The sequence below is a fragment of the Calidris pugnax genome, unplaced genomic scaffold, assembly GCF_001431845.1.
Source record: "Calidris pugnax isolate Ruff unplaced genomic scaffold, ASM143184v1 scaffold235, whole genome shotgun sequence".
In the NCBI taxonomy this organism is placed as follows: Eukaryota; Metazoa; Chordata; class Aves; order Charadriiformes; family Scolopacidae; genus Calidris; species Calidris pugnax.
In genome coordinates this window covers 68,090-81,345 of record NW_015091026.1, presented here as the reverse complement: position 1 = coordinate 81,345, position 13,256 = coordinate 68,090, and the positions used below count along the sequence as shown (strand labels likewise).

At 44.6% G+C, this 13,256-nt stretch overlaps 1 protein-coding gene across 1 annotated transcript in view; it reads left to right on the top strand.

Moving 5' to 3' along the window:
- Window positions 1-2,748: 2,748 nt before the first annotated feature.
- Window positions 2,749-13,256, top strand: part of LOC106896142 (MICOS complex subunit Mic19-like) — a gene marked incomplete at its 3' end in the record, with an annotated part of 62,064 nt that continues 51,556 nt past the window's right edge. The window contains exons 1-2 of the mRNA XM_014955882.1: window positions 2,749-2,907; window positions 4,709-4,790. Of these exons, the coding sequence (XP_014811368.1) occupies window positions 2,827-2,907; window positions 4,709-4,790 (163 nt within the window). The remainder of the gene's footprint in view (window positions 2,908-4,708; window positions 4,791-13,256) is intronic.

The following is a 13,256-nucleotide window of genomic DNA, read 5'->3' as shown; positions in this document are numbered from 1 at the left end:
TTGTGAACTAGACATGAGTTTATTTGCCAGTCTTTAACGAATGATTTTTGGACTGCAAATTTGTTGTAGCCTTTTCTAACGTTAATTTCTAATACTTTTTTCTTCTAGCGATGTCCTTGAAAGAGCTCTCAGGTATGTTTGACAGTCCACAGAGAAAAGGCCCTGACATATAGATAGCTCTGGCCTGCAGCAGCCAGTCTTTCATTTCCACCTATTATAGGGGAGCCATAAATTCTGGGGTACCTCAGTCCTGTTCTTTCTGCAGGAAGTGAACCTCATGGACACATCAAAATGACCCAAAAGCAATTGGAAGATGTAATTCTACCCATTTGTTCTTTTCCCCCCTGCCTGAAATCTATGCATGTGTTACACTGGTCTGTAATTTCAAATCACACAAAACAATCATAAAAACCCCTGGCAGAACACAGCTGTTGTTAAAACCTTAATTCCTAAATATAAATCTTTCTGTTCAGCAAGACAAGAGCATTTGCTCAGAACTCTCCCAACAGAGCACAGATATATTAGAAGAGCTGCTTCTGATTTGGAGATGGGCATTTCTACAGCAGTTATGTCTACGTAAATACAATTTGACCTGCTAAAAACATTCCTGGTTCAGAAAAAAAAAGAAGAATTCACTACCTTCAGTTTGTCGGTGCTCACACCGTATCAAGACAGATAGATGCACAGTCCATTTATTCCCTTAAAAACATACAGTTACCAGAGTGTTGAATTTGTAATAGTGCCCCCTCATAGAAACTGGTTTAACATCTATAAAACCAGGCATAAACATCACGTCACATACCTCAAGAGAATGGCTCATATGTCCTTGATATATTTTCAAGCAATTTTTATTTGGTAGCAAAGTGGCTGTCAGCCAATGCTTCAGCAATATCTTAAGCCCCAAGGAAGGCAGATACTGCTGAAATGTTGGCTGATAGACACTTTACATCCAAATAAAAATTGCTTGAAAATATATCAAGGACGTGGTGAGCGGTTCTGTTGATGCAACCAACATGATGTTTGCATCGATTCCGAGAAATGAAATGAGTCAGACGACACAGGCTGCAATAATCCATTGTGATCACTCTGTAAACACCCTGGGACAAATTTCTTGCAGTGGGGGGTTGAAGGCTTTGGTGTCACTTTGGTACAAATGGGTTATCCTTCCTCGAGCCAAGCAGATGAAAGGCTCGGAAAGGGGAAAAAAGAAAAGATAAAATTTCCCAAATATTATGGTTATTATTATTTGTATGCTGCCAGCGTCAAGAAGTCCCAGCAGAAGACTGGGGCTTCACTGGGTAAAACAAGCGAAGAGGCTAGATGGCAGAAGAGACAAAATAATGTATATTCGTATAGTCCAGCTACGTAAAGGTAATTCTTGCTTTATACTTAGGCTAGAGAAATTCAAAGATGTGTCTGACACCACTAGCACCCAGAATGCAGTACCTTTTCTGGCATTATACACTACAGAACACCTTTTCCTCCTTTCAGACATCTCCCCAGCACCCACCTCTGCAGTTCAGGCTGTTAAGCCCGGCCACTGGATCTACAGGGGGGGGGGATTTTCCTTGTAGAACAGCCAGCTCCAGACACAGTTTATATTACAGGCTGAAAAGAAAATGTAATGTGCATTATTAACATTATTCATCTCTTGGAAAGAAAATTACATGCCCAAAGGGGGTATGCTAATGGTAATTTTATGCTGTTATGATGTGGAAAATGGGATGAGGCATAAGCTCAGGCCCAGAGCTCCAGCAGGAGCCAGAGCACCCTCCTCACACTGGGCCGGCCCTGAATCATAGAAACGGTTTGCTTGGAAGGGACCTTTCAGATCATCCAATCCAGCCATCAACCTAACACTGACAAAAACCCATCACTAAACCATGTCCCTCAGCACTACATCTACCTGTCTTTTAGATCCCTCCAGGGATGGTGACTCCACCACTTCCCTGGGCAGCCCATTCCAATGTTTGATGACCCTTCTGGTGAAGAAATTGCTCCTGATATCCAATCTGAACCTCCCCTGGGACAACTTGAGGCCGTTTCCCCTTGTCCTATCGCCTGTTCCTTGGGAGAAGAGACCAACCCCCCCCCGGCAACACCCTCCTTTCAGGGAGTTGGAGAGAGCGAGAAGGTCTCCCCTCAGCCTCCTTGTCTCCAGGCTGAACATCCCCAGCTCCCTCAGAAGTTCTCCAGACCCTTCTCCTTGTTTTCCAGACCCCTCACCAGCTCGGTTGCCCTTCTCTGGACATGCTCCAGCCCCTCAATGTCTGTCTTGTTGTGAGGGGCCCAAAACTGGACATAGCATATGAGGTGCCATTAGAGTGGCCTCACTGAGGTGGCAGGCGCACACTGCCCCTTATCCTCCGAGGGATGAGCAGAGGTGGAAGGTGGTCCCTAAATCCCCCTCAGAGCGGGGTAGCCTCGGGGTAGCCCCGCGGGCCATGAGGTGGGACTTCCCCGCCCGCAGTGTGGCCCGGCAGCCGCCTCACAGCCCGGGCCCGGCGAGAACTACACTACCCAGCGTGCACTGCGCGGGAGGGACGCTCCCTCCCCTGCTTCGTGGCGCAAAGCATCAAGGGACGTGTAGTCCGCACCCCGGTCAAGTTTCGCCCGAAAAAGTTTCCTCACCCTTTCCGGTACCTCTCCGGTTTCCATGGCTACGGCGCCACAGCCAATAGAGAGAGGGGTTCTACGCGAGCGGGGCGGGGTGGGGCGAGCGGCGGACCAATGAGGGGCGGGTTTGTTGCGGGGCGCGCTGGCAGCGGGGCCGGCGAGTCTCCTTGGGGCCGTCCCTTGGCCGCGGCCTGGTGGCGCCGGGCGAAGATGGGAGCCGGCGGCAGCACCCGGCGCGTCACCTTCGAGGCGGACGAGAATGAGAACATCACGGTGGTGAAGGGCGTGCGGGTGAGAGCAGGACTCCACCGGGGCTCCCCCCAAAACAAACCCAGGGCCGGGGGGGCAGGTTCTCGCCGGGATCCGCAGGGATACCTCGGGGCCTGGCTCACCCCGGCCTGGCCCCAGGAGGGGGGACCGGAGGGCCCGGTCCCTCTGCGCTGCTGGCTCCTGGGCCTGCAGCTCTGTCCCCTCCCGCCTGGAGGGTGCTCTCCTCTGCTTCCATCCCCTCTCCCGCAGTGACCTCCACCCTTCCCGGCTTTTTCGGCTGGGTCTTGTTAGGAAACCGAGAGCCGTGGTGCTCCGGTGTGACCTAAAGGTGTCTGTGGTGGCGAGAATCATGCCGTACATAGGAGCCTGTCCTGGGGGAGCCTTCTCCCCGGCTTGGTTATTAAAGGCGGGGTGCAGAACAGCTGTAGGAGAGATGTGGGACTGTCAGGGCTTGGTTTGTCTTTCCCTGACCTCTACGTGTGAGAGCTCCTCCCTCTCCCATGGCCTGCTCTCCTACATGTGCTGCATCCGGCTTCCTCTCTACCTCCAGAAGCATTCCTGTTTTTTGCCTCTTTTTGGTGTGCTTTTGCCTATAATATACCAGAAGGCAGCATGTGACACAAGTGTCTTCGAGAAATCTCTCACTGCTTAGAAACTTTTTGATGGAAGACACTGTAGTTCGTATGAATGATAATAAGTTGTTTTATTTGTTGTCACTGCTCACAGGGAGGAGTGTTGCGGAATGAAGTGTGATACTAACTGCTGCCTGTTTCAGTGTAGTCGTATTTTCCAATTTTGGTCATTTAATACTCTCAGGAGAAAAGGTGACAGTAATGTTCGTGTTCAGAGTTGTTCATCTGCTCTTAGATAGGGAAGAGCTATTGGAATTTCTCTAAAGTATCCTGGATCATGAAATATTTGGAATAAAAACTGAGTGATCCTACGTATGAAAAGAAGATCTAGCTTCACTAAATAAATAATCAACAGAACCTTCAAAAGTGGATCCTGTTTACCTACGTAAAACTAACTGTGAAGTTAACTTGAGAGTTTTAGGACTGGGTTAAGAAATCTTACGCTGCAGGAAGGAATTTTACCCCTTCAGTTGCATTTAGATTACAAATTTCTGCAAAACCTTTGCAACACACATCTCTGCTGGTGAGAGCCGTCATGCTGTAGGTTTAGTAAAGAATTTGCTAATTAAAATTAATTCTCATGGGCAGTCAAACCAGTGTTTTGATAAGAGTTGGTGTTGGAGGAAACCAGTAAGAAGTTATTAGTTGGAAAACATAAGCTTTCGTGTTATTTATTCTTTTGTTATTTTTTTCCACGGGCTACAACAGATCTGGAACTGGCCATTACTCTTATTCTCAGTTTGATTCCGTGTAATTTGTGACAGTGTTTTTGTGTGTGTTGCACAAGTGTTTTAAGGGCTTTGTCAGGATAAAGTTCCTCCTGGGTTAAGTGCTGTGCGGTATTTGACTGTCATCCAAATAACTGAGAAGGGATAAAGGCTGGTTAATTACAAGCAACGTGTCAAAGGGTGGTGGTTTTTTTTACCCTTCCTTGTGTCCTGTATTTTCTCATATCAGTCTCTCCTGATCTGTGAGAGCCAAAATCATCTTGTTCAGAACTGAGCACTCACCCCACAAATAAGAGGAAATAGAAAGTGAATTTTGCGTTGTGGATAGAATTTTAGCAACTTTTTGGGGGCTCTGTGCCTTATTTTTTTAAAGTTTTACTTCATTTTGGGGGGAAAGAGAAGGGTAATGGGGATAAAGGAGATACAGTTCTGACTTTTGGGGTTGGGGGTTCTATTTTGCAGCTTTCTGACAGCCTCATCGATCGGATGAAGGAACCTTCTTCACCCAGTGGAAGATCGCAGCACCGATCGGCGTCTGGTGCAGGTACACCCCCCATGTTCTTCTGTTTTCTAATGCAAGGAAGCAAATCAAATTTGCCTTTCAGAACATTGCAATGAACTCATTGCCATTTCGTAGAGAAGATTTTTTTGACATTTTTTGCTCATCTTTTCAGAAGATTTTTTTGACATTTTTTGCTCATCTCCTTTTGAAGAAGAAAGTAGTTTGTAGGCTTTTAGAGGAGTTGTATTACTCTCTTGTCTTCTGACTGACATTTAAATGTAAAACACAGCTGTTTAGTAGATTTCTAAGGTATTATCCATTGTTAAAGCCCTATTTTTTTATTTTTTTTTTTAAAAGCAAATATTCATTCCAAGTATGCATTGAGTTCTGAAGTGAAAATTCCTGTCTACTTAACACCAAATTTTAGTATAGTGAACTTCTGTTGAAATGTGCTTAAGCAAATGTTAAAAGAATAATACGCTATTTTCTTATCAGGGAATAGTGGAAATAAGTCACGTACAGTTTATACAGATCGATGGCTCAAAATGATGGCTTCCTTCATGTTTTTTATTTCATTATTGAGGCCTGTTTGAATGCATCAAGCAGGCTCCGTGCCAGGCAGCCCGTTGGCTGATTTAAAACACGTCGGCACGGTGAACACGGTGTAGCTACCAAGGAATGAAAATGAATGGCAGAGGCTGGAGCATGGGATTTATGTGATTTAAAACACGTCGGCACGGTGAACACGGTGTAGCTACCAAGGAATGAAAATGAATGGCAGAGGCTGGAGCATGGGATTTATGTTTGTGGACTCTGTGAAACGTGTGAGGTTCGAGTGAGGCTTCTTATCAGCACTCCAGGAATATTAATATCGATATTCCCTAAGGGCCTTTTGCATTGATACTTAGAAAAAGATCCCACCAAAACTCAGCAAGTGCTGTGATGGTAGTGGGCCTTGCAGCAAGACTTGAACGAACAGAAAGTAGCATCTTGCTTTCATCAGAAGCACAGCAACTTGGTTTCCTGTTGCTTCATTGAAGGTGTGTGTGGTGTAGATGACTGTATCCGAGCTGGACTCCCTCTGTAGTAAGTAGAAAGAAAAAGATGTTTTGGGAGACAATTCATCTGGCTTTATTTGAGAATTCTACTTCAGGATGAGATGAATTGTCCTCTAGGAACCTGGGGGATGAATTGCCCTCCAGGAATCCCTCTCTTCTGAGGGGAGACCTCATTGCCCTCTACAACTCCCTGAAAGGAGGGTGTAGAGAGGTGGGGGTTGGCCTCTTCTCCCAAGGGAATAATGACAGGACCAGAGGAAATGGTCTGAAGTTGCAGCAGGGGAGGTTTAGATTAGATATTGGGAAGAATTACTTTCCTGAGAGGGTGGTCAGGCACTGGAACAGGGAGGTGGTGGAGTCACCATCCCTGGAGGTATTTAAGAAAGGTGTAGATGTGGCTCTTCAGGGCATGCTCTAGTGCCCCAGATTGTAGGGAGGGTTTTTTTGTGTGCGTATGGTTGGACTTGGTGATCTCAAAGGTCTGTTCCAACGATGATGATTCTGTGAAGAGGTGAGATGTGAACATCTAAGGATGTTGAGCAAATCCAACGCGGGATGTTTTACAAATATCAGGCCTCCCAAATGATGCTGTTTAGAGGTTTGTTTTTTCCACTTCATGAATAAGAAGACTGTGGCATAGCGAGGGCAAGGAAAATATCAGTGCTAAAAATTACTGTCAGCTGGCTTCCTTCCTACGAAGGGAAGAGAGTGGCCAGTAGGTGGAGGGAGGTCATTCTCCCCCTCTGTTCTGCACTGGTGAGGTCACAATTGGAATAGGGTGTCCAGTTCTGGGCTCCCCAGTTCAAGAGAGACAGAGAACTGCTGGAGAGAGTCCAGCGTGGGGCAACAGAGATGATGGAGGGATTGGAGCATCTCCCTGATGAGGAGAGGCTGAGAGAGCTGGGACTCTTTAGCCTGGAGAAGAGAAGGCTGAGGGGAGACCTTATTAATGCTGACAAGGATCTAAAGGGTGAGTTGAAGGAGGATGGAGCCAGATTCTTTTCAGTGGTTCCCAGTGACAAGACCAGGGGCAATGGGCACAAGCTGGAACATGAGAAGTTTCATTCAAATATAAGGAAAAACTTCTTTGGGGTGAGGGTGGCAGAGCCCTGGCAGAGGCTGCCCAGGAAGGGTGTGGAGTCCCCTTCTCTGGAGACCTTCAAGCCCCACCTTGCTGCAGCCCTGAGTGAAGTGCTCTGGGTAACCCTGCTTTAGCAGGGGGGTTGGACTAGATGATCTCTAGAGGTCCCTTCCAACTCAGACAATTCCAAGATTCTGTGAAATGGAATTTGGCCAATAAAATGGCTTAGAAGTAATGTTTGCTTAAGTAAGGTTTGAATGGAGTAGGGCTGTAGTTTCATGTATGGACTGCCAGTTTGTCTATCTTTCTTTTTAAGTAGTGGTCTTCTCACTATGTACATGTATTTTACTGTGGTGAAGAAATTATTCTAGGCAAAGGATTTATATGAAATAATATTTGCACATCCTGCCTATTTTTGTGGCAGGGATTGGTGCTTTTTTATCCTTAAACCTGGCTTATGGAAGTAGTCTTGGGAATAAGCACCTGTGATTTTTGGGATGCGGTGACTGGAGATGAAGGCTGTTAATACCCCAGTGATTCTTTGCTAATTCGCAGTATGTACGTATCTTGATGCTCTATTTTATGTGTTGGAAATAGGGCTTTTTTGACTGGAGATGAAGGCTGTTAATACCCCAGTAATTCTTTGCTAATTCACAGCATGTACATATCTTGATGCTCTATTTTTTTTCTCTTAATGTGTTGGAAATAGGGCTTTTTTTTATTTTTATATTTTTATTTATTGAAAGCCTTAACGAATCACTTGACCATTTGCAAGCTTGGCAAACCTTGCCAAGCGTATTTTTGCTTCAAGAACTAGTGATTTGGGTGAAGTGTTTGTATTTCCTCAGGAAAGTAGAACTGGATATACCTCAGTTGCTAAAATGATTTGTATTTAAGAGGATTAAATGATACTTGAGTACATGTTGCCGTACCACCCTTTCCTCTTTCACTGAATGTTTTTTTGATGAAGAATTACAAACTCTTGCATTTCTCTGATGCTGTAAGAACAGTCAACCTCTTTGCTTATTTTGTAGCTACATCTAACCTGTCGGAGTCTGCAGGTGTCTGATAAGGTGTGAAGGATGGTGGTGTTTGGAGGCTGGCTCTAGCTTTTGGAGTACCAAAACTTGATAGTTTGTTAGCCTGCGTTTATATCTTTTTATGTTCTAGACACATAAGACTTTGCTGCAAAAATAAAGATGATGTCCAGAGGGAGAAACATTAGAGCCATTTAAAACAGCCCTTTCCTTAAGTCGAGTCTTTGATGGCTTTTGGTGGAAGAATAATGGATTAGATTACATGAAAGAATGTGTGTCTTGTTGCTTGCCAATATATGATGAATTTATTGACTTCAGTTTGGGGTCCGAAAATGAAATTACGTACACTTACAAAGAAATCTGACATCCAAATACTATGTCTTAAAGCATCCTGGCTTGCTTGGATCATTTTCTGACTTCTGAGTAATATTAAATGCACTAAAATATTTAACAAGTGTAAAATCTTTAAAGTATGTCTGTAATTCCTAAAGCAATATTGATGATAAGTAATTTAGTCAGACAATGAATACTTTGGTTTTTTTCTTTCCTTCTTCTGAGTGTGTGTTATACCTAAAGCTTCAGTCATAACAGACAAAGGGAATGGTTTAATTCGTTTTAGCTTAGTGGATATCTGAAAAGCTAATAGTCTATTATGGAAAAAAAGAAAAGAACAAATGCTTGAATTATCAAGAGTCTCTGCATCTCAGACAGCCATTTTTTTTTCCCTTTGCAGAAACAGATTACACTGAGGATACGGAAGATTTTTCTCTTTTTTGAAATACTTCTTTAAAAACTGTATTATTTGTTATTGTTACTATACCATCCTCAAGAAAACAAATCGCTGAAAGACCCATGTCATAAAGAACTATGTATTGTGTAGGTGTGAAATAAGTGAGAGCTGCTGATGCCTCCTCACAAGTTGGGTTAATCCTGGCATGTTCCCAATGGAGAAAAACATATTTCTTAGTCTTGTTCATAGGGAGTCTTTATCAGGGAATGTAGTGACAGGACAAGGGGAAGTGGTTTAAAAATTGAAAGAGGGGAGATTTAGATGAGATACTAGAAAGAAATTCTCTGCTGTGAGGGTGGTGAGAGCCTGGCCCGGGTTGCCCAGAGAAGCTGTGGCTGCCCCATCCCTGGAGGGGTTCAAGGCCAGGTTGGATGGAGGTTTGAGCAAACTGGACTGGTGGGAGGTGGCCCTGCCCATGGCAGGGGGTTGGAACTGGATGATCTTTAAGGTCCCCTCCAACCCAAATCATTCTATGATTTGTGTGTAATGATTTCTTTTAATTGTGCGTGCTCTCGTGGTGTTGTCCATATCTTTTGGTGGAGTTTCAACGGCCCATGGTGTCTTGGTTCAATCAGAAACATATAAGGAAGTATCACTGAGATGTACAGGAATGAGTATTTGAAGTATGATGTTTTAGTTGGAGATGCAACCAGGATTTAACTCAACTTTTGGAGACCAATCTTCAGCTTATGAGGAGGGCTAGTTGGTGGGATCCCATGGGAGACAGCTCTGAAGGACAGGCTCAGGAAAACTGTGAGGTCTTTAAGGACAACCGTTCCTATTTCAAGTAAGGTCCCTTCCAGTACTCAGGAAAATTAATTAATCTATTGTGAGGCTGGTCTGGTTAAACAGGGAGCTTATGGTAGAGCTTCAGTGTAAAAATGAGGTCAGCACGAGGTAGAAGCAGAGACAGACTACAAAATGAGTGGATTTGTGGATGAAAGGGGGCAGTAGGTGTCACCTCAACTTCAGCAAGGTGTTCAACACTTCATCTCCCAATAGTCTTATTTCCAAGTTAGGACATTGCAGTGTGGATGACTGGACAACAAGTTAGGTTAAAAAAACTGGTTGGATGGTCAGAGGATTGTGGTTAATGGGTCATGTTCTACCTGGAGGCTGGTATCACGGGGGGTTTCTGCAGGAGTTTGTCCTGTTTAACGGCTTTATCGATGTCTTGGAAGGGGAGGTGGAATACATGCTCCTCAGTGTAGATCACCCCAAATTGGTGGCTTTTCATGGCAGTGCATTGTATGAGGGCAATGGATGTTGAAGCAGGAGAGGTGCAGGGTGGCAATAAGGAAGAAAAATTGTCATGATGAGACCAGTCAGGCACTGGAAGAGGTTTCCCAGCGTTCAGTCTCCATCTGTGGAGGCTTTTGAGATGTGAGCCTATAAACCCCTGACCAATGTGGTCTGATCTCAAGGATGACCCTGCTTTGAGCAGAGAGTTTAACAAAATGACTTCCTGAGACTCCTTCCAACCTGAATGATTTTGTGATCCTGCAGTTGGCAGTAGGGTGTGAAAAGAAGTTTGACAGAGCATTTTTAATCCTTATAAAGTGAGAAGGCACCGTTGTGATCTCCTGGGTTGGTCTCTTGCACTGTGTAGCCCAAGAGAACGTGGCTGAGAACTTCTGCACCAGACTCATTGCCCTTGTTCCTTGTCTGGCTTTTAGGAAGATTTTTTTAAAATTATTTTTATTTGAAGAATTGCAGCCTGTACTGATGGTACTAGTAATGGTGGAGAGTCAGATGCTGCATGAAAAAAAAAGAAGTAAAACTGGAATACCTCATGATAAATGTTGTGGGAGGCTCTGCTTTATTGCTTGTAACTTTGAGTTGGTTTGTATTTTCACTGTTAATGAGTATGTGGAAGTTTACAGAGTTTGGCTAAATTTGTGCCAGTTAAGCAAGAATCCTCTGCAAACAAATCCTGTTAGTTCTGTGCCCTTTAATGTATTAATTATTTTCCTCCACCTTTTTGTTGCGACAACACGTTCTCTGCATAAACTGAAAGATGAAGTAAAATGACATTTCTGTGGTTTTTGTTTTGTAAAATTCCTCTTATTTCTAGAAAACGAAAAAAAAAACCCAGAGGTTTAGCAAGACATTTTGGTGTGTGGGTTTCCCTTCTCATCCCTGTGAGACACCATAAATCTCAGGCAGTTCCTTTCAGCCACTGACACAGATTTGTGACCTTTCTTGTGGTGGCAGCACCCAGGAGAGCTTGGTCTCTCCAGTTGGTAATGCTTATTTTGCCCTCCTCTAGGTGTGCTCTTCAGAGGGAAGTTTTAAACTTAAGGGGTACCAAAAACCTTTCAATACCTGAAGGGTGCCTTTAGAAGAGCTGGGGAGGGACTCTTTGCCAGGAGGTGTAGTGATAGGACAAGGGGAAATGGTTTTAAATTGGAAGAAAAAAGATTCAGATTAGATCTCAGGAAGAAATTTTTTACTCTGAGGGTGGTGAGACACCAGAACAGGTTGCCCAGGGAAGTTGTGGCTGCCCCATCCCTGGAGGGGTTCAAGGCCAGGCTGGATGGGGCCTTGAGCAACCTGGTCTGGTGGGAGGTGTCCCTGCCCATGGCAGGGGGGTTGGAACTGGATGATCTTTGAGGTCCTTTCCAACCCAAACCATTCCATGATTCTATGAAATAATTCAAGTAGGAATCCCCAGTCACAGAATCACAGAATGATGTGGGGCTGGAAGAGACTCTGGAGATCATCTCGTCCAACCCCCCAAAAGTCAACAGACTGAGCCGGTCTGTGGATCACTGGTAGCCTGGAAGGCCATGATTTGCATCTTATAGAGTAATATTTGATTTGTTTTTGATAATATATTTGTGATTTTGTTTTGATTTCTCTCTGACGCCTTGGGGGGGGAAACAAAATAGCATTTCAAAGGGATGCAGAGAGATTTGTGAGAAATTAATCCCTGTAGGTGTTCAAAAGACGGGTTGATGTAGTGCTGGGAGGTATGGTTTAGTGATGGTGATGCTTCTTGTTTGTTGTGTGGGTGTCTATTTTTGTCAGTTAGGTTGATGGTTGGCCAAGATGATCTTTAAGGTCCCTTCCAATCTAGAAGATTCTGTGATTCTGTGAAATATTGATTATTTTTTGTAGGCTTTTGGTGTGAAAACCTTGGAAGCCTCTACTGTAGCTGTCATGGCAGGAATGCATTCCTGAGAATATTTGGCAGTTGTGTTGGGTAAGGTTCATCCTACTGTTCTTGTTGAAGGAGGTAGATATTTGGTGTAATCCATTGGGACTGTTTAGTATGAGGAAGAGGAGGCTGAGGGGAGACCTCATCACTCTCTACAACTTCGTGAAAGGACACTGTAGAGAGGGGAGGTTGGTGCTGGTCTCTTCTCACAGGTAATTAGTGACAGAACGAGAGGGAATGGCTTCAAGCTCCAACAGGGTAGGTTTAGATTGAACATTAGGAAGGAATTTTTCACCGAAAGAGTGGTCGGGCATTGGAACAGGCTGCCCAGGGAGGTGGTGGAGTCACCATCCCTGGATGTGTTTAAGGGCCGTTTAGATGCAGTGCTAAGGGACATGGTGTAGGGGATGACCTTGTAGAGTAGGGTAGATGGTTGGACTCGATGATCCCAAGTGTCTCTTCCAACCTAGACGATTCTATGATTCTATGATTGACTTGTAGGGGAAGGGCAGCTTCATCGGAAGCTTCTGACACCCAGGCAATAACCTGCTCAGGGTAGATATTTTTTTGATGTGATCTAAATTTGAGCAAACCATCCTGGGTTTTCTTGGACACGTGATGCTGCAGCGCTCGCTCCTGCTCACCTGTGGCTTGCCACTTAGTTGTCACTGGCTTTCTTGGAGATAACTTTATTTTCAGTGATGTATATTGATATTCTTTGGGTTAAAGGTTCGCTATTGATGGAAGTATTTTATTATCAAAAGGTGAAACGTCTTGTAACTCACTAGACTGCTAAAGATGCCAAACTTTTAATGCTGTCACTGTAACAGCAAATCTTTAGTTGAGTCTGACATTCATGTCACTGGATTGCCGGAGCAGTGGGAAGACAGAATTATGCACGGGAGGTGAAGCAAATACTGCATAAATTAAAGTTCTCCCTGTCAGTGTGACACACAAGGTGTTCTGTGAACGCATTCAGGTGGATGGGTGCGTCCTTGTGAAATGGTCCTGAAATCAGAAGGAAAAACTTGCAAATAATGCAGCTTGTACCTCTATTTTTTTCTTTTAGTTCGTAGTAATTTGGGAGTTCAGGGCTGTGGAAGGGCTTAGTTCACTCTGTGTCCTCAAAGTATAGTATTAACTATACTACTAGATCTCAGGAAGAAATTTTTTACTCTGAGGGTGGTGAGACACTGGAACAGGTTGCCCAGAGAAGCTGTGGATGCCCCATCCCTGGAGGGGTTCAAGGCCAGGCTGGATGGGGCCTTGAGCAACCTGCTCTAGTGGGAGGTGTCCCTGCCCATGGCAGGGGGGTTGGAACTAGATGATCTTTGAGGTCCCTTCCAACCCAAACCATTCTATGATTCTAACCCCATCGAAAG